A 22136-nucleotide genomic window follows, 5' to 3' on the forward strand; every position below is an offset into this window, starting at 1 on the left:
CCCCTACTATTCTGTAAGATTGAGTTTCTAGTTCTTTGCTCTGTTACCATGGCCCATAGGAAGTCATTAAACTGATGTCAGGAAGTGCGTAGGTCACTGCTACTGCCATATCTACAAGGTAGATGAACTAGCAGGTGACACTGCCATCCTGGTAGCAAACGGGAACCTGGTTCAAGTCCTGCCCTTGCTTTTCCTGTTGCACACTCCTTTGCCAGTGAGAAGTTTGAAACAGGAGAAGAAATCAGTTGATTATATTTTACAATCATTGTTTTGTTTTTGTTTTTCTAAAGCCACTGCTTTAGGAAGAACTGAAGCTAGAAATACATTACAAAGTGCAAAGCCATCTATATGGTTAAAATACTTGGGAACTTTTTTTTTTTTTTTGGTTTTTTGACAGGGTTTCTCTGTGTAGCTTTGCGCCTTTCCTGGAACTCACTTGGTAGCCAGGCTGCCTCGAACTCACAGAGATCCGCTGCTCTGCTCCGAGTGCTGGGATTAAAGGCGTGCGCCACCAACGCCTGGCATACTTGGCAACTTTTAAGACTGAGTCTTTGACCACTTTTGAAACTGAAAATAATAGTTTTAATCATTGTTTATCTGAGACTTTAATACTTTTCCTTTTCTTCTTAGATCCCAATTTTGTTCGGACGTTTCTTACAACATACAGATCCTTTTGCAAACCTCAAGAACTGCTGAGTCTCATAATAGAACGGTCTGTCGATTTTAAATGTTTAAAGTCTGATTCTGAAAGGACTAAGATTCGTGTTTCTCATAAATGTGTCAAAAAGCTTATTGTAGTTGATTGAACTCTTAAGATAAAACTACTGGCTTTAAAAAAACATGCTAACTTTGATTATTTAAGTAATTTCTCTTTTTTTTCATTGATTTAGTATTTAAAACTCTAATTTTTCAGGGTTTAGGCTGCACTGGGGATTGAACCATGGGCCTTTGGTTCAGTCTAAGCAGTATTCCCAGCCCAAACTAATTAAGTTAAAGAACTCTATAAATAAGTATGACGTAGACTCTAGGCTGGACATATGCCTATAATCTAAGAATTTGGGAGGTAAAGGCAGGAGGATCAGTTCAAGGTCATCTGACTAGATGTAGGAGGTTTAAAGCTGCCCTGAACTATATGAAGTCATGTCTTGAAAGTAACAAGACACGATGCTTCACACGTTCTAAACAAATTTTCAAATAGACTACATAGTGAATAAAATGGATCTTATTAGTGAGCAAAGGCTTTTATCAAGGAAAATGGTTTTCATCTACCCAAAGAGCTATCAAATTTCAAACATTAGTCAGCCTTAAAATTATGGCTACTGATTTTAGTCTACTGACTAAAAATGAACATTAGACCCATTTGTTTTAGATTTTACTTGTGTTTTATTTTACTTCTAGTTAGTTTTAGTTCTGTTGGCAATATTAACTTCTTTTTATAAAAATATTAGCCTTTACATTATAAAAAGCCTTACGGGTTTTCACTGATGTGTATATCTGTAGTAATTTTTATAACATTCTCTTGACTGTACTGATAAGTATCAATAAAGTTTATGAATCTGGATTTGATATAATGTTTTCACTGTTAGATTTGAGATTCCAGAGCCCGAGCCCACAGAAGCTGACCGCATAGCTATAGAGAATGGAGCCCAGCCTCTGAGTGCAGAGCTGAAGAGGTTCAGGAAGGAGTATATCCAGCCTGTCCAGCTGCGGTAAGTAGTAGGGGCAGCTGTGGCGGCAGTAAAACCGCAGCTTCTCGGATGTGTGTTTCAAAGTGGACATGTTCAAGAACTGTTCCCAAGCAAGGTGAGGGGAGCAAACGGAGTGGATTGATTCAGAGTCTCTCTGAGTTCTTAGAAGCTTCAGGAGACTGTTTACTTGGTGAGAGCTGCTCTTGCTTCATATGTGTACTCAGTGTGAGATCTCATGTAATCCGGTTGTGTTAATGCCACAGAGTGTTAAATGTGTGTCGGCACTGGGTGGAGCACCACTTTTATGACTTTGAAAGAGATGCAGACCTTTTACAAAGATTGGAGGAATTTATTGGAACAGTAAGAGGTATGTTTTTTTAATTTCCTACTTGTATATGTGATAAAATTACCAATGTGATGACCCTCAATTGATACCATTATAGCTGCTTTGAAAATGTTAAACTTTCTCATCAAACATCATTTCGGCTGGGTGTGGTGGTGCACACCTTTAATCCCAGCACTCAAGAGCAGAGGCAGGTGGATCTCTGTGAGTTCCAGGATAGCCAGGGTTACAGTAGTGAGACTGTCTCAAAAACCAGAACAATAACAAAACACAGGATTGACTTGTAAATTGCTCAACAGTCATCTGCTGGCTCAGCACACTTTGTCTGCTTTAGACCTGCTAGACCGCTTAATGGAAACTATGTGCACCTGCTGTACACGCACTTAATGGAAACTATGTGCACCTGCTGTACACGCACTTAATGGAAACTATGTGCACCGTAACGCACTTAATGGAAACTATGTGCACCTGCTGTACACGCACTTAATGGAAACTATGTGCACCTGCTGTACACGCACTTAATGGAAACTATGTGCACCTGCTGTACACGCACTTAATGGAAACTATGTGCACCTGCTGTACACGCACTTAATGGAAACTATGTGCACCTACTGTACACGCACTTAATGGAAACTATGTGCACCTGCTGTACACGCACTTAATGGAAACTATGTGCACCTGCTGTACACGCTGGAATTTTTTTAACCACTGTAACACCGTTGATAAAGGTGCATAGGTAAATAGAGCAAATCAGAGAGATAAGAAACAGCACATTACACTGACAACTACTTTTTAACGTCACCACTAGCCAGCTGTGTAAGTTTGGTTCTTTAGACTTCAGTTTACTCAGGAGAAACTAGGGTTGATTATCTCAGAGTCTCCTTTACTTTAAAAATGTGTGATTGTGTGACATTAAAAGTGCCCTAGACAAACTTGGTTTTATATCCATTGTTCAGTCTAAATGAAAATCAGAAAATAAAGGGTTAAATAGATTACTTTCCTGTACAGTACAAAAGACAGCCATATCAAACAGGAGACTAATACGATCAATCAGTCCTCATATAATTGGGTTATAAAATACAATGTTAATGACATATGAATGTGTGTAATTTGCTTTTATTATCTTTTAGTTTGCATGGAATATACCTTGGCTGGAAGGATTATAAAAATAGTATTTAAACTAAGGTTCAAAATGTTGGAGGTGAAAAATCAAATTACTTTTTACATTTATTTAGTAAAGGTCTAGATATATGCCAAACTATTAACAATGATTACCTGTCTGGAGAAGGAGGAGAGGAAGATGGGGGAGGGGAACTCTTCATATTTACTTGGCACATTTGAACTTTATAGCAATGATTTATTCATGTATCACCTGTATTACTTTAAACATTTTTTAAAATAAAGTATTAAAGATTATTTATAAATGTTTGTTAAAATGTATTTCAGGTAAAGCAATGAAAAAATGGGTCGAATCCATCACTAAGATAATCCAAAGGAAAAAAATTGCACGAGACAATGGGCCAGGTCATAACATTACGTTTCAGAGTTCACCTCCCACAGTCGAGTGGCACATAAGCAGGCCTGGGCATACGGAGACCTTTGACTTGCTCACCTTACACCCAATAGAAATTGCTCGACAACTCACTTTACTTGAATCAGATCTTTACCGGTATGTTGTTCAACATTCCAGCGGAGAAGTTATGTCAAGTTCATTGGAAAAATGGAATACATTGCCTGCCTTTTAAGGGTGTCTTGAGATGTCAGTGAGACGGTGTATGATAGATTTGTAGCGTGAGGGCACAGCAGACAGCTCCGGCCTTTTTGTCACCTTGGTCACCCTTGACCTACTGAACTTTGTGCTCTTTCTGCAGTTACCCCTGCTTGGTAAGCTCGGTTCAAATCCGGGCAGTACCAATTGTTGGCCTAAGTTTCTTTGTGTAACTTTGATCTTCTGCTGGGTTCCTGCAAGGACAGTGAGGCCAGAGACTGTACTGACTTGTCGGACTGTGAGGTTCAGTGTGTGCCCGAGGCACAGCGCGGGCTGAGCACAGCGCAGGAACATAGGAACTACTGCTGTAGTGACGTCATAGCACCACACACAGCTACTGCTGTGTTAGAGTTAAGTCACGGCCAGTGACAGCCCTTTAGAGTTGAATGCTGTTCATCAGTGAAACTATCTGAAAAATATGATTCTGGTTTTAAATTCGACTTAAAATCTCAAAAGTATTATCACTAAATGAGAAAAGGAGCTAAATTTATAAATTCTTCCACCTAAGTTTGTCATGGTCTCCAAATGTTGATTAGAATTTTAAATTTCATTTTCAGAGACTATTCTGCAGGATGTTTTTTCTTTTCTACCCATCTTAAGAGCAAAAACAAAAAACACCAACAAACAAACCAGAAATGAATTTTAGTACTTGCTATACCCTCATTGGTTACTTATTAGATACTATTTAAATAACCACCTGCCATCCTAAGTTAGTAAATACTATATTTTTTTAAAGATGTACTTATTATGCATACAGTGTTCTGTCTGCATGTATCCCTGCAAGCCAGAAGACAGTACCAGGACCTCTGGGAAAAACAGCCAGTGCTTTTTAACCTCTGAGCCATCTCTCCAGCCCCCCATAAACAATATTTATAAGTGCTAAGAAAGACATTATGTGAAAGTATGCAGTAAATAGAGAACCACCGTGGTGATATATGCTATAATGCCGACACTCAGGAGGCAGAGGATTGCCATGGGTTCCAGACCAGCTGGGCTAGATAGTAAGAACCTAGCCAGGGCTACATAGGAAGACACTGTCTTTAAAAATTAGTAAATGAGCAAGCAATAAATGCATTATGCAAGAGTATCTACCAAGATAGTTTAAATCCGAAAACATAAAAGAAAAAAATTGTAAATATGTTTTCGCCAGCTTTCTGTTGGTGGAAGAGGAAGGCTCATAAAAGTAGTTTGGTTTTTTTCTTACATAGTAAATACACTGAAGGGAGATGTGATGTGGCATTTTATGTTGATAATTTTAGAGCTGTGCAGCCATCAGAATTAGTTGGAAGTGTGTGGACAAAAGAAGATAAAGAAATTAATTCTCCCAACCTTCTGAAGATGATTCGGCACACTACCAACCTCACTCTGTGGTTTGAAAAGTAAGTGCTGTTGACATTTTTGTTTGTAGCAATGGTTAGGTATGAATTCCGGGGCTGGTTTGTTTCTCTCGGTCACATGTCTCTGGTTCTTTCATTCCTTTTCTTAAAGTGCACTGAATCTTTTCCTGATGTGCATCTTAGTCTCGTTAATACTTGAGTTTCTAATGGTTGCCTGCAGCTAACCACATGCGTCTCCTTGAGCAGAGGGCTGCAGATTGGCGCAGCTTCCTCCCAGCAGACAGATGCCTTCCCCGTGTGTCTGGCTCCCCCTTTCTGCAGTTGGATACACCTTATAACGGTGCAGGTTCAGCAGTGCATCCTTCCAATAACTACTTTGCCGTCTGCTATCACCACTTAACCTTGAATGGCGCTTCCATCATCTTTTTGTTCTGCTGTGGGCAGGGTATTACGTTTTTGTACTATAGACCCAAGAGTACATCCATACCTATTAAATCAGTTGCTTTTTAAACCAGATAAGAGAAAAAAATGGGCATTTGGAGTGGTTTTATTCTATAATTACCTTTCCTGGTGTTCTTGGTGTAGATTCACCTTACCCTCTGGGACCACTGGTTTTGAGCCTGAAGAGAACTTCCTTTAGTGTTCTTATGCAGTGGGCCAGTAGCATCAGATGTGCAGGGTTGAAATACTCTGCCCTAGTTTTGAACACTAGCTCTATCTTCAAATGAGCTCATTTTCATTCTGTCGGTTCATATCTACTATTGAGCTCTCCAGTTTTCCATTTCCAAGATTCCATTTGGTTCTCTCTGTCATTTTACTGCGTTCATGATCCTCTTTCTAGATACATGTTGTCTTGACACCTTCCCTGTCATCTTGACTGCTGTCCTGTAGTTCTGTGAACATGTTCTCTGATGTAACTTTGGAATCCTTCTGTTAATCTGACATCTGGTCATGCCCACAGGCAGTGTCCGCTCCCTGCTTTCGTTCCGGTGTGTAGGTAATAAATACTCGCAGTTTCTTTACATACTTCATGGCGGATACAGCAGTGTTCAGTTCTGCCCTCTCCCCTCGACCGCTTGTTTCATCGCTACTTGAATGTAAAGTGAACTAAGCAGGGCAGAGCTGGGGATGCCATAGTCACTTGGGGAAGGCAGGTTCCGGGACGGCTCACGTCCACTCCTCCCAGACTGCGCACCCCAAGCTGTTAAAGGTTGAACTACTAATTGCCATGTTCACTCTTTTGTTGTGAACAGCTCCCTGGTAACACAAACTGCTGTGCAGAATAAGCCACTGAAATTCTGGCTTCCTGGAAGGTCAGGTTTCTAAGGTCCTTAATCAGCTGATACTTGCTCTAACCCCAGGAGGTTCCCTCTTCAACTGTCTTCCTGGCTCTCTTGAGCAAACTAGGTAATGCACAGTTGAGGCGATATATCGTCCTGGTTTCTCCAGATTTCTTCTCAGGTGCCTTTCATGACAACGCCATTGCTCCTGAACACATCTTTAGGTTTAAAGCATCCACCCTTTGTTGTAAATGGTAAGAGATGAGGAGCTATCTGTGTGAAATAGTTCTGGAGAGGAGAGCAGTACAAGCTCTTTCTAATGTAAGAGCTTAAGGTGAAGAGGCAGGAATCGTACTGTGGCTTCAGGTCCTCTTAACCAACTTTTGGCATGGAACCACTTTATCAGGAGCCAGACAAAGAGCTATTTTCTCAAAGTTCTAATTACCTACAGCTTCAGCCCATAAGTTGGCAAAAGGAAGGGGTCTTCACAGCTGAAATATTAAATATTATAAAGTAAAATAAATACTAAACTGCTCCAGGCTGTCGTGGCACACGCCTTTAATCTCAGTACTCGGGAGGCAGAGCCAGGCGGATCTCTGTGAGTTCGAGGCCAGCCTGGTTTACAGAGCGAGATCCAGGACAGGCACCAAAACTACACAGAGAAATCTTGTCTCGAAAAAACCCACTAAACTGCACTCAGATAATGACCCTGCTCCTCAGGGTAGGAACCTAACAACTACCTCTCCCTAAAAATCCTGAGCTGTAAACTAGATGCTCTTAACTACAACATCTGGAATGGATTCTCCAGAGAAAGGGAGGTGAGGAGGAACAGTCTTAGTTGAAATAGCCCACTCTCTTCTTCACGGAATTATTTTATAGATTTTCCCAAAGAGACAATCTCTTATTAGCAGCTTGTTCTTAGGGCCATCTCCAGAGACGTTGGAGTACTATGAGTTGGGGTGGGTAGGTGTGGTTTGTTTTAATCATTTTCACTGGAGTATTATAGAACCAAGAAGTGGTTTTTATATTTATATTTATATAAATATTATAATTATATATATATTTATATTTTTATAACTAGGGACAAGAGAGAGACCTTAGCTTCGTATATTGGCTATTATTTTTCTGAGTAAAGGCAATGTATTTTGTAAAGATGTGATTTCCACAGTACTGGGAGTAGAAGAACAGGCAGCATATAAAAAAACAGCCTGGATGAAAGCCTGAAGTAGTCCAAGTCACATGAAAGGAGAGTTCGTTTATATTGTCAGAGACAGTATACCTCTAAGAAGTAGAACTAGAATTTTCTCCTAAAATGTTGCTCTCTGATTTGATTTGATTTGATTTTAAAGTTGACATGTTTTCATTTACAGAAGCTCTTTTTTACCATAGTAACTGTGACATGCCACACTGGGAAAAAGAAATATAACTAATGAGATGAAACGCACTGTCCCTGGGCTTTCCCTAATCAACTAGCCAGAGTATACTTGTATAGAATTCTTTAAATATATACATTTAATGTTTAATTTGATAATAAGCTGCTTATTTTGATGGTTTCAAGTATAATGGTTTTATTCTTAGTATTATGTTAGCCTCATAAAGAAATAATACAATCTGTGGCTTTACATTTTAAAAATTTAGTAAGATAATTTAGCTTTGTACTTAATTTTTCTTAGATTATAAACTGTTAATATCACTGAAAACTAGATTTAATTTTTAAAATGACAAATTATTAATAAGTTCTCTCAAACAGAAACAGAGTAAATGCTGATCAAACAGTTTTTTATGGGTGTGTGTGTGTGTGTGTGTGTGTGTGTGTGTGAGAGAGAGAGAGAGAGACAGACAGACAGACAGACGAGGTCTCACTTTGTAGCCCAGGCAGCCCTGGAAGTCCCTGTGTCCTGCAGGCTGATGTGACAGCAGGTCTGCCTTAGTCACCCTAGTGCTAGGGTCTGCAGTGTTGATCAACCATACTTAGCTGGGTTTTAACTATTTGATGGGAAAATAACAATATAACATATATTATAATCTTACTCTGTATAATAAATAATATATAGATTCTCAATATGTTAAAAACAAAATGCTTCTTTTAAAAAATTGTTTCTTAGTAGTACGTTTTGTTTGCTTCTTGTTCTGGGGAATTGAACCCAGAGCCTAATGCATAGCATACACTATACCACTGAGCTACCTCTCTTGCCATTTTTTTTTTTCATTTTAGTAAAATATTTCAACTGACTTTGCAATATACCAATGGTTATCTTAAGAGCTATTTATACAAACATTGCCAATTATTTCTATATATTAGACATCAAAATTAAGCTGGATATGGTGATGTACACTTATAAGCTATCATTCAGCCAGCCATCACCCAGAAGGCTGAGGCAGAAATATTACCAGTTCCAGGCCAACTTGGGCTACATAACAAGGCTTTGTTCAGGCAAACACAGGAATGAATCACTGAAATAGGACTGCGTACACACACACACACCAACACACAAAGGAAGCAAAGTTCTAGAACACACATTGCTAGAGCACACCTAAATGACGAAGATTCACACACATTCAGTAAGATCTTAGTTATTCTAATACTGATAAATAGAGGATGTGTTAAAATATTGGGGATGGTGTCTGACTATAGCAGTCTGGATGTCAGAAAAAAGAGGACCATGCTCCACCGGAAGGCTGCCTTTCTCTGCAGTCTCCCATCAGTCCAGTGCATCCCTGTAAATGTCTTTTCTGTAGTCACACGGAAGCCACAGGCACTCTCTAGATGACTGTTTTCATTAAAACTTTCTGAATCAGAGCTTTTTTGGGAAAATTCAAATTTTTAATTCTTTTCAATTTCTAGATGTATTGTAGAAACAGAAAATTTAGAAGAAAGAGTAGCTGTAGTGAGTCGAATAATTGAGATTCTACAAGTCTTTCAAGAGCTAAACAATTTCAATGGTGTCCTTGAAGTTGTGAGCGCCATGAACTCGTCGCCTGTCTACAGGCTAGACCACACATTTGAGGTAGGTTGTACCTGTGTTTCAAATGAACTTGCACTGTTTAGTGTACCAGTAGGACTCTGCGTGGCATGGCCGCTGTATTCTGAGCATCTGTGATGATCAGTGTAAGACTTGTAAAGTGGGCCACCAGCGTGGTGTCCCGGAAGCTGAGGAGGGGATTCTAAGGCCCCATCTCTTCCACAGGGTATAACTAGTTAGTGGGTGCTGAGAGGTGGTGAGGTCCGTGTTCCATAAACAACAGTCTTGCCCATGCTCCTGTAAGCTCCCCTGGTGACCTCAGCGGGTCCCTGAGGGACAGACAGGTTGGGAAGCAGAAGGGCTCCAGGGGAGGAGGGCCGGCCAGAAGGGCTGTGGGTGAATGGGATCAAAATGCAGGGTAGACATGTATGAAAATACCATAATTAAGTCTGCCATTGTGTATAATTATGATACTTTTTGTTTGTTTGTTTTTGGTTTTTTGAGACAGGGTTTCTCTGTGTAGCTTTGCTCCTTTCCTGGATCTCGCTCTGTAGACCAGGCTGGCCTCGAACTCACAATGATCCACCTGCCTCTGCCTCCCGAGTGCTGGGATTAAAGGCTTGCGCCACCACTGCCCGGCCAACAATTATGATACTTAATATTAAATGCCTCATTTGTTTTTCCAATATTAGGTTAAAATATGGACTTACTTAAATTTCATAATGAATGGTTTCTCTTTTAAAATTAAGTGTTCCCATTCAGTCATAGGTTCCAACTTGTTAGAAGAAAAAAACATTCACCATTTATTTTCTTAATTTTGTGTGTGCACACATTCAAGTGTCTACCATGTACACATGTGGCAGTCAAAAGGATTTTGTGGAGTAGACTCCCTCCTACCGTCTTGATGGTGTTCTGGGATCGGACTCGGATCAGCAGGCCTGTGCAGCAAGTGTCTTTATCTGCTGAGCGAGCTTGCTGAGCTACACTCAGTCATCACACTCAGCTAACAGTCACATGTATTGTATGAGGTGTGGCAAGACACACTGTCTCATGCACACTTCTAAGTGTGTGCTAAAGTGTATGAAAAAGGCTTTAAAAGAAGAAAAAAGAAAAACAGCATTAACCAGGCCTTTAATCCCACCACTTGAGAGGGAGAGGCAGGTGGATCTCCATGAGTTTGAGGCCAGCCTGACCCACATAGTGAGTTCCAACCTGGCCAGGAATACACACACAGTGAGAGCTTGTCTAAAAAAAATAGAACTTAAAAAATAAAAACAGTACTAGCATTCTTGGAGTCAAACTGATATGACTGGGCCACAATGGTTAGTTGGGTATTTTTTTGGCAAGATTTGCAATCCATTGTACAACTGAGGCCTCCTAATTTTTTTTTTTTATTATAGCAAATACCAAGTAGACAAAAGAAAATTTTAGAGGAAGCTCATGAGTTGAGTGAAGATCATTATAAGAAATATTTGGCAAAACTCAGGTCTATTAATCCACCATGTGTGCCTTTCTTTGGTAAGTATTTCTTCCTAATTTTTATTGTGCTTCTGGATAAAACATGGCATTTTATTAAATGAGTATAGAAAATAACACCTGAATCCCTTCAGAATTTTTCTGTTAGGACTTTTAAAAAAAATCAAATCTATTATAGATTGAGTATCCTAAATGTAAAAGTCTACAATGTTCAAACAAATGGAAACTTGTTTCAGTAATACCACAAGTGGCAAATCCTGTATCTGACCTTGTTTCAGGGGTCACAGCCAGAACATCAGTTCACTACAAACCCTGTCCAATAACCTTCAGCTGACAGGCCTGGTAGCACACGAGTGTGAGGGAGTCCAGCCTGGGCTACCAAGCAAGTCCCTATCTGAAAACAAAGTACATCCAACATGAGGCCTTACATAGATGTAAGGCAAGTCGGTCGATGAATTTTCTCCTTAGACCTGGAACTCGCATCCAGACGGAGAGCAAGGCCGACCCTCCGACAGGACAGGCGGGCGGGTGCTGCTGTTACGCACCGTCCTTGCAGTCGTGGACCCTGTGCTGTTAGTTACTGTTACTGTTGCAGCCCTGCTTGCATCCCGTGGTTAGGGTAACAGATGTGCACCACCGGGAGGCGCCTTGTAGTCAATCTTGATAGAGTAGAAGAAACATGACCGTATCATTCATTTGTATTTAATCATTTAACAAAACACACGTCTAGATGGTCACTGTATGTGCCTTTGAGATGGTAACTCTGCACGTTGGGATTTTATTTTTACCAGCCCCTGATCTCCCTCCGTCGCACTGGAGGATGAATGCCTTTCTTCCTTCAAGACTGACTCTCCCATCTGAATTTATTGCTTCTCTTGGGTAGAGACTGCAGACTGGATCTTCAGTCTGTTGCCTTCTTGGGGATTCCTTTTTCTTCCACAGTTACTTATCCCCACATTATATGTTTTCAGTATTTTTTCATGCCCCACCCTCACCCCTGTACTTCCCCACTTCAGTGCTAGGGATGGACCTCAGAACTTGTACTCAAGCAAATGCTCTTTCTGCTGGGGCTATTTACACCCCAGCTCTTGAATCAGCCTCTCCCCTGCCCACATACATGCTCTGGTAAGCCTTCTTCTGAAGGTTAGTAGAAATTGATCTCTCTTATGTTTGACTTCTTCACTATTTGGCAAATTTTCTCCTAACGTTATCTTTATCTATGGTTTTTTTTCCTATGGAGTTTTAAGTTGTAGTACATAGAACAATGGTAATCCTGATATTTTCTTCAATGTATCTATTTTCTCATATTTTATTGTTGCAGCTTTAAAACTAAATATTTTTATATTTGCTTGGTTTTCGTTGTTGTTTTTGTATGTTTGGTTTTTCGAAACAAAAGTTTCTCTCTATAGTCTTGGCTGCCCTGGAACTCACTCTGTAGACCAGGCTGGCCTCGAAACTCATAGAGATCTGCTGTTCTCTGCCTCCTGAGTGCTGAGATTAAAGGTGTGTGCCACCATGCCTAGCCTGCTTGTGGTCTTTTTGATGTGTAGATTGTATGTAATTGCATGCTATATATGTTACTTTTTTGCCATATCCATCTAAAGTATATTTTATACTTTAAATAATCTTCTCACATAATCATTTACAGTGGCTGCAGGCTGTCCATAAAGTTAATGTGACTATTTCATCATTACCCTGTGACTCAATGTATTATCTCTAGTGAAGTCAACAGATCCCTTCACATACTCTGGAGTGATGTAGGGATACGGAAAACAACGCTGTGACATAATGACAAAGGAGGGTGGGCTTCCCTTTCGGCCACTGCCTTTCCTTACCTTCCTAGCAGTAAAAGGGGACTCAGGATCTGTGTCCCCTGGCAGTTTGCTCATACTTCGATGCACATACCTCTGCAATAAAATGTTCTGCTTACAGCATAGTAACTTAGTTTTTTGCTCTGTCAAATGAGCAAAACTCCGGGAGAGTATCTTGTCTATTCTTAGCACCTAACCATGGGCCTGATACATGGAGGCATTCAACAGATGTTTTTCGAGTGAATGAAAGAACCACGTTATTCAGAAGAAAAGATCACTTGGCCACTTAGACCACTATTTGGTAGGCATGCAGTCACATTTAGATCTACACATGCATAAACACATACACAAACATAGGTTTCTTTCTTAAAGAATCAAACTGGGGCTGGAGAGAGGTTGAACAGTTAAAAGCACTGACTGTTCTTCCAAAGGATACAGGTTCAAGTCCCAGTACTCACATGATGGTTCTAACTGTCTGTAACTCCCTCTTCTGGCAGCAACAGGTACCAGGCATGCACATGGTGCACAGACATACATGCAGGCAAAATACACATTAAATAAAATAAAATAAAAAAAAATATTGAGGTCTCTATCGTATGTGCACATATACAAATGTTCCTTATAATTAAAAAGTCACATGCTTAAACGTGTATAGATACAAAGTTTGGACACTACTACCATGACTATATTCATTTGGCATTATCAGGCATAAAATACTTCTCCAACTTTTATCCTGAGATTTTCCAAAGTGCTACTTGTATTGTTATAGCTTCATTCAAGTGTTTTGTTTGTTTGTTTATAACACCTGTGAACATCCTGTTTTCCCATTTGGTCCCTGTACCACTTCTTTAGTCACCTGAGCTCAGAGCCTTCCTGCTGTGCCCTGCCCCTGTCGAAATCGGGGGACGTGTGTGTGTGTGTGTGTGGGGGGGGGTATTCTCAGAGGCCAAGAGAGGGTGTCAGATTCCTTGAGACTGTAGTTAAAGGTGGTCAGGAGTCATCTGACATGGGTACTGGGAACCAGACTTGAGTCTTGTCAAAGAAAAGCAAGACCACATAACCACTGAGCCATCTCTCCAGTCCCAGTATACTAAATTCTTAGAGAGTATAATTCTTAGAGAGTATGCCCTCTACTATCTCCAACCACACAAAGTATTATAGCCTGTATATTGCTCTTCTTTGGCATTCAGTGCAGCTAGCAATCCTAGAATGCAAAGATGTTTCTACTCATTAACCCTAGATGAAAGTTAGCCTTTTTTTCTTCTTTAAGACAGACTCCTTGTGTCATCTAAGATGGCCTGATATCCCTGCATCACATGCCCAGAATGAAAGTTAAACTTAACAGAAGACATTCACAATCTGAGTACTAACATTTCAACTGGAGACTATCTGGAGAATTGATTTTTGGCTGTCATTGAATATGCACACTCTTAAGGGCACGTTTGTTAGAAAGAACAAGAACTTATGCTTACTAAAATACATAGTAACTATTTTATGAACATACCTAGAAGAGTGGCCTTGGTGCCGAGAACAGACAAATAAATCATCTGCCCAAACTGAACAGATATTGATGTCAGTCTTACCCTATTATTGTTGACTTTTTAATTACTGGCTTGAGTCATTTCATCTTTCAAAGAATGTGACCCAAAAAACTTGCAGTATTTAGGGCTGGAGAGCTGGCTGTGGTTCCTGATGCTAATCCTGACAACCTGAGTTCAATCCTGGGACTCACATAGAAGAGAACCATCTCCGCACATACTGACATTATTTAGAAGTCCTCCTCTGCATTAGAACTAGTGATCTTGTCTAACATCCTTCCAGTCTTCTTTAACTCCACACAATCAGTACATACACCCTTAGGCTCTAACCATGAACAACCCACCAGCTCTGAGGATGCCTTCCACGCTTCATCACACAAGTGTCACGTTGCTATCCTCCTTTAGTTCTACCCATTAACTCTTAACTCACTTCTGAGAGTTCATTTAATGATCTTTTTTCTAATTCCAACAACTCAAGACAGGATAAGGCACCTCCGTTGTGCTCTCACAGCATGGTAAACATTACTACTAGCACAGCATTTCCTCATATATATAGTACCTGCAAAACTGTACCAGAGTGCCCCGTCTCCAAAGCTCTGAGTCTCTGAGATCAGCCCACTCCCTGTGTGTATTTTTATCTGCAGTACCTATGTAGTAACTAACATACAGCAGAAAGGCTGTACACTGATACTCAGTGAATGATCAGGGTCCCACACATTGTGCTCTGCCCCTCCCCTCAGAAGATCAGTGTGGAATCTGGGAGGGAGGAAGTTATTCAGATGTCACTAACGGACACTTCCTTTTTGGTCAAGCCTAGTCTAAATTGACATATACACTCCTCTGCGTCTCCATTTGGAGATGAAGAGCAGGTGCAGAGAGACTAAGGCAGTGATGGAGGACAACACAGGGAGAAAGTAGCAGATCTGGCTCTCGACCCTTGGTGTCAGGAAGAAACAGAACAGAGGGCTGGCAAAGAGCTCAGTGGGACTGGGTGTAGCTCAGTTGGGTTCAGTCCCCGGCACTGCATAAACCAAGTATGGTGATGTGTGCCTGCAATCCCAGGGCTCAAGAGTTGAAGCCAGAAGGGTAAGTTCAGAGTCGCCCTCCGTCAGCTACCTAACAAGATTGAGGCCAGCCATCACCTGGTGCTCTAAATCTGAAATACGCACAAATTATTATTTGTCACCCTGTGCTTGAGAAACTTGAAGCCCTTTTGCCATTTCCATTGAAAGCCTGTCCAAACGTGATCACCTCCAAATAGTGAGACTAAGAACTGAATAGGCGGAAAATGCAATCTTCTGAGTTGAGTGTTTCCCCCCTTTGGCAATACTATGCATCAATGACAACATTGTTAAGTTTCTTCACTAAAAGTGTCCTTTTACAATTCACGTAATGGTGGTTTGAAGAGTATGGAAGACTGGTCATTCTTTCTTAAAACAGGAAATCTATTTCTGAAACTTATCTCCTTTTCCTTGAATGTTTATAAAATATAAGTTTTTTACAGAAGGATTTAAAACAGTCACTGAGCACGTTGTTTTTCATAGACTAGAAATCTAGGCCTTGGTTCTTTGGTTATTATGACTGCATAAATCCCTGCAGTTAATGAGAAAGAAAAAAAAAAAACTTCTTCCTTCTTTACTCGTGAAGTAATTTCATGGTCTCTTGTAGGAATTTATCTCACTAATATCTTGAAAACAGAAGAAGGCAACCCTGAAGTTCTGAAAAGACACGGGAAAGAGCTCATCAACTTCAGCAAAAGGAGGAAAGTAGCGGAGATAACAGGGGAGATCCAGCAGTACCAAAACCAGCCTTATTGTTTACGGGTCGAGGCAGATATCAAAGTAAGTTGGAGCGTGTGAGGGTCCCGATCTCTAATCAACTTTACACAATGCCTCAGAAAGGCCAGGTTTGTTTTGTAGAGAAATATTTTATAGGGAATATAAAACTTAGGATATAAGAAATTTTGAATTATTGACTAAGTTATTTTCATGAATTTGAAAAATCTGATTAAGAATATTTAATACTAATAATTATTTTTTTGTATTTATTTTAGAGGTTCTTTGAAAACTTGAATCCAATGGGAAATAGCATGGAGAAAGAATTCACAGACTATCTTTTCAACAAATCCCTTGAAATAGAACCACGGAACCCTAAGCCTCTCCCAAGATTTGTAAGCATTCATATATTCTCAGCTTTATACCTTTTTACAGTTGTTGTCCACATCTGGGGGTATCTTCAATACCATTGTGGGTCCATACCATGTGTTGTGTAGATCAGCTTTTTGTGAAAGCATTTAAGGATGAGGTATAAATGTGATGTGTTAAAGGTAAGTAATAAGGATAATCAGGAATACCCCACTGGGTTTCAAAAAATGAACATTAATATTAATTTCAATAAATTTTCATGTGATGTAATAAGTGTAAGCAAATTTATAGTTTGCTACTTTTAGTTTTAACAAAAGTTGTAATTTATTTCAAAGGCATGGAATTTAAGAAATTATACTAACTTATTTAACAAATACATTTACTTGGAATTTTTTAAAGCAATTATTTATTAAAAATTTTAACCATGAGCCATTAGCCTTAGTAATGCAAAATTTGTACATTGATACTTTTAATGGTTCTTTTATTTTGTAGTAATTTGCTAGTGCCTGGCCAAGTTTATGCTTGGTATCACTTCTTACTGATTTGAATATGTTCACTCACTCATAGAGTCAAAAAGTAAATATAAATCATTTCTAAGTGGTCATAATAAACTGTATAATGTTTGTGACTCACAGCCAGATTTTTTAAACAGCTTCTAAACATAAACCTAATAGGTATGCCAACTCTAGTGAGACATTCTGACATCACTGCGAAGTGGTCATTTTGCAGGGAAAGAGCCCTAAAGTTAAAATATACAGAGGTTAAAGAAAATGCAGGCAACTCAGTCCATCTGTAAGCAGCCCATGTCTTAATGGGCTAAAGCATCCCTGTATTACAACACAATTCATGATGAGTATCCTGGCTTTTCCAACAAGATTTAATTGCCCTAAATAGTATGTTTTAAAAAATGCAATTTGTGGGGAAGGGGGCTGCGGTGCACACCTTTAATCTCAGCTCTTGGAAGGCTGAGGCTAGCCTGGTCTACAAAGTGAGTTCTAGGACAGCCAGGACTGTTTCACAGAGAAACCCTGTCTCAAAAAAAAAAAAAAAAAAAAAAACAAACAAACAAACAAAAAAAAAAAAAAACAACAAAAAGCCAGGGAATTATACAATGTATTTCAGAAAAATTTCCATCCCCCAAGATGCTACATTAACAAACATTCTGGTATTTATACTAAACTCAGTTAAATACATCAGTTTCTAATGATTCACATAGCCAAACATTCAGCAGAATCAAGTGATAGTGCTGGAACCTGGGATACTCTGATCTGAATCATTGGGAAATTTTCATATTGATAATTTATAGTTTTTCTAACTTTTAGTTGAACAGAGAAACACCTTCCTTTTACCCATGATGTTTTAAGTATTGTGGCTTGTTTTTGTTTTTGATGTCTATAGCCAAAAAAATACAGCTATCCCCTCAAATCCCCCGGTGTTCGTCCCTCAAACCCAAGACCAGGAACCATGAGGCACCCCACACCTCTGCAGCAGGAGCCAAGGAAAATTAGCTACAGTAGGATCCCGGAGAGTGAGACTGAAAGTACATCGTCTGCACCCAATTCTCCAAGGACGCCGCTGACACCCCCTCCTTCGTCCTGCGCGTCCAGTACCACAGATGTGTGCAGTGTGTTCGATTCCGAACACTCAGTAAGCCCCTTCCACTCAAGTAAGTGCTCAAACTGGAAGAGCTTCAGAGCAGTGAAAAATCATCTCTGTGAACGTGTGTATGTTCGTATGCTTGTGAAAGTATACACACCCCGATACCGTTTCAAAAGATATTATAATTCTTTAAATCTAAACTCCAGCCACTTGGGGTTTTTCAAAGCTGCTGAAACAACACTCTAAATTTACCCAAATGCACCTCTCCTATCAAGACTATCAACTCTGTGGTTTGCTTTTTAATTGTATTGTTTTATGTGTGTTTTGCCTGTGTGAATGTGTGTTTTGCCTGTGTGAATGTCTATACACTGTGTGTGTGCCTACAGGAACCAGAAAAGAGCATTAGGTCCCCTGAAGCAGGAGTTGAAGATGGTTGTGAGCTGTCATGTCGATGCTAGGAAGTGAACCCCAGTTCTACAGAAGAACAGCAAGTACACTTAGCCATTGAGCCATATCTCCAGCCCACAAAATGATTAATCCCCTCCCCACCAAATTCTGCATTAGCTTCTGATTTTACAGTATATAAAATTCAAATTCCTAGAAGACCCTTCCACAAACTTCCTGTAGTATCCTGACAATATTTAGATCTTGTTGTTACTATGAAAAGCAGAACCACATAGATCACATAGTTACTGCTGTGTCGTCTGTGTCCTACAGAAATATGAGCCATATGTATGACTGTAAACGTCTAGTGCCACACTAGAAAAAGCAAACATAACTTAAAGAATGTTTTATTTAACCTAGTTTGTAAAAAATGACTTCAGCATGAAATCATATAAAAACTTATTTCAAGACATCTTATACTTATTTCAAGACATCTTATAGTCTTGTTCAGAATATTTAAAATCCAGTGTGCATTTCCTATTTGTAGCACATCTCAATTCAAACAAGCCCAAGGATGCTCAGTAGTCATGGGCTTATCCAACTGAACCTCTATAAAGTAACATTCTCTTAGGTATTTCATCAAGAACTTGGCAGCTCCCCTAACAACATGTCACCTTTTTACATCTGTTTATTGCTAGATCAGTCTTTGAATCAATTCAACTTTAATCCTCTGATGAGTGTTTGCACCTGTTCTTCCCCTTGGCATTCCCGGGGCCAGCATCACATCACAACTGAGGCAGAACTGCAAAGCACCAACTTTGGCTTTAGGAATCCTGGTTTATCATCCCAAGTCTTATAACCTTCCTGGTCCTTGATAAAATACTTTTTGCATGCCTTGTGGAACTTTAGGTTTCTTTTAACCCAGAGAAACTAACTAAAAATCTATAAATCTTTGCAGGTATATTATTTTGAGATTTGTCCCAGAATCCTGTGTAATGATTCCTAGTATGCATGCATCTGTAGCCGGCCAGTGGCGGATCTTGTCTTTATACCACATAAAATGTGTTTATTGAGAGTTTACTTGGCTTTATTTAGAGACTGAGGACCATGAAGTTACATTGTACACACAGGACCATGAAGTTACATTGTACATACAGAGGCCATGAAGTTACATTACACACACAAACACACACAGGATCATGAAGTTACATTGTATACACAGGACCATGAAGTTACATTGTACATACAGGACCATGAAGTTACATTGTACACACACAGGACCATGAAGTTACATTACACACACAGGACCATGAAGTTACATTGTACTCACAGGACCATGAAGTTACATTACACACACAGGACCATGAAGTTACATTACACACACAGGACCATGAAGTTACATTACACACACAGGACCATGAAGTTACATTACACACACACAGGACCATGAAGTTACATTGTACACATAGGAAGCTGTCAGATAAGATCAAATAGACACGGAGTAAAAAAAAAAAAATTTACCCAACTGGACTCTGCTCTTAACTACTAAAATAAAACCCACCATTTTCCTGTCTGTATGACTAAAATTCATTATTAAATTACTAATAAATGACTAAAATTCATTATTAAAAACTTAGCTATTTGCATGGTTTTTCTCCCTAGAGGAGATACCTTTATCTCCATATTATGAGGATCCCCAAATAATTGAATTATTGAAGGCACATGAAAACTATCAGTTGTGAATTCTGTTTTTCTTAATTTAAGTCACTAACACTGGAAGAGGCGAGAAAACAGATAAACACATTTTCTCTAGTAGTGTTCAATCTAAGTGATTAGTCAAAGGAAAAGTCATCATTCTGGCATGCTGTATTCTGTTCAGTGGCATGGATCAGAATCTCAAGGTTCTAGACAAAGTGGGAAGCCTGTTCAAGGAATGATAAAGCTTTGTAATCCTAAACTTCAGGATCTCAATTTCTTATCAAAAAGAAATGTTACTCTTCCCTTTTCCCTTGGTAAGAACTGAAAAGAACTCATTTTGAAATAAAATAACTTAGGTTACTATAGAACTGTTCTCCTGTTCAGCTAAACCGTCCATTTCACCTGTAGCCTATTTGTTTAGAGGCACCTACCTGCTTTGGACAAACGCATCTAAAGCTAAAGCTGCGGGCTTGTAGAACCTTGAGTTGCTCCCCACTGGGGTCCCAGAGGGAAGGGCTGTGTGCCTGCAGCCGCTGTCGTCTGTCGGAGACAGTCCACTCCCCGTAAGTCAGCCCCATTACTGACACTCCAAAAGGCAAAAGCGGACCAGAATTTATCGACTGTAATCTTCTTGAGGCTTATCTCTAAAGAAGTATGCTATGTCTTTTTTAAGAAAATTAAGAGGCTGCAGACCTGGCTCATGGGTTAAGAGCACTTACTACTCTGGCTAGAGAACCTGCATTCAGTTCCCAGTACCCAAAAGGCAGCTCATAATCCTGAAACTCTAGTCCCAAGGAACCTAATGCCCTCTTCTGGCCTCTACAGGCTCCAACATGCACATACATGGTGTGCACACACATACACAATTAAAATAAGTATTTCAAAGAAAATAAAAGTGAGAAGTATGAAAGTAGGTTGACACTAAAGCTACATACTTCCCTTGACCTCTCCTCTAGTTCCTCAGAAGTACTTAAAGAAAATCAGAACAGCAGCATTTTCATCTGCTTACTAGAAGATGCTAAATGCTCCGTACTTACACACATAACAAGGAGATAATGTGAAATGACACTGGCTTAGGAAGGCAATCAAGTTAGCAAGAGTCGTCATCAGGCTAGCTGGAGTGTGCAGTTACCCTCCTCCTGACACTCCAAACACTGGAACAGTCGCCCAGATCAGCTGAGTTACTGCATATTGTATAAAAATAAGTAAAAGGTGGGGCTGCAGAGATGGTCAGTGGTTAAGAGCACTGGCTGCTCCTCCAGAGGACCAGGGTTCAATTCCCAGCACCCACATGACAGCTCACACCTGTCTGTAACCCCAGTTCCAGGGGATCCTACACCCTCACACAGACATACATGCAGGCAAAACACCCATGAACAGTAACAATAATAATAAAAGAAACTACGGAATTAAAAATAAAGAAGGGGAAATCTGAATTTTTTTTAATAATCAGGTCAGTGTAGTACTGTAAGTATTATTTTAGCCACTGGATTATTTCCTCTTCCATGTGTTGGTAATGAAGTAGTGTAGCAGCGATGATTTAGAACTAGCCTCAGTATTCTAGCCCTATTTTCCTACATTTTAATGCAGTGCTTCTCAGCTTGTGGATCAAAGACCCCTTTCACAAACCTCCGTCTCCAAAATAATTATTTACATTAAAATTCATAATAGTAGCAAAATTACAGTTCTGAAGTAGCAACAAAATTGTATGGTTGGGGTCAGCACAACAGGAGGAGCTGTGTAAAGGGAAAGGTGAGAACCACTGTTACAATGTTTGTTTGGTTTTTATGTTTTAAGAAAAATTTAAGACTTTAATTATTAATAACATTATTGTTAAGTAAATTAATTGAGGCATTAATTTTTCTTAAAAGAATTAATATTTTTGAAATTAGGTATTCTGAATTTATCAAGGGATTTCCTAAATTAAAAAGTATGTAAAAACCAAACATATACTGAATTTTTTCAGTGTTTATGAATATAAAAGCTTGTTTTAATATTCAAAACTCTGAATATTTTATAATGACAATATATGTTCCAAAAACATATTTTCAAAGGTATATGATAATATTTGTCTGACTCTCCCTTTAATCTTTAGTAAATGATTTGA

General features: G+C 39.4%; 1 protein-coding gene across 1 annotated transcript in view; it reads left to right on the forward strand.

Annotated features, from left to right (window-relative positions):
* Sos1 (SOS Ras/Rac guanine nucleotide exchange factor 1) overlaps positions 1–22136 on the forward strand; it is a 92634-nt gene that overhangs the window by 62305 nt on the left and 8193 nt on the right. The window contains exons 11-20 of the mRNA XM_028855215.2: positions 631–712; positions 1587–1709; positions 1952–2055; positions 3478–3700; positions 5059–5178; positions 9262–9424; positions 10780–10897; positions 15873–16045; positions 16258–16374; positions 17747–18014. Of these exons, the coding sequence (XP_028711048.1) occupies positions 631–712; positions 1587–1709; positions 1952–2055; positions 3478–3700; positions 5059–5178; positions 9262–9424; positions 10780–10897; positions 15873–16045; positions 16258–16374; positions 17747–18014 (1491 nt within the window). The remainder of the gene's footprint in view (positions 1–630; positions 713–1586; positions 1710–1951; positions 2056–3477; positions 3701–5058; positions 5179–9261; positions 9425–10779; positions 10898–15872; positions 16046–16257; positions 16375–17746; positions 18015–22136) is intronic.

Source organism: Peromyscus leucopus, chromosome 22, assembly GCF_004664715.2.
Source record: "Peromyscus leucopus breed LL Stock chromosome 22, UCI_PerLeu_2.1, whole genome shotgun sequence".
In the NCBI taxonomy this organism is placed as follows: Eukaryota; Metazoa; Chordata; class Mammalia; order Rodentia; family Cricetidae; genus Peromyscus; species Peromyscus leucopus.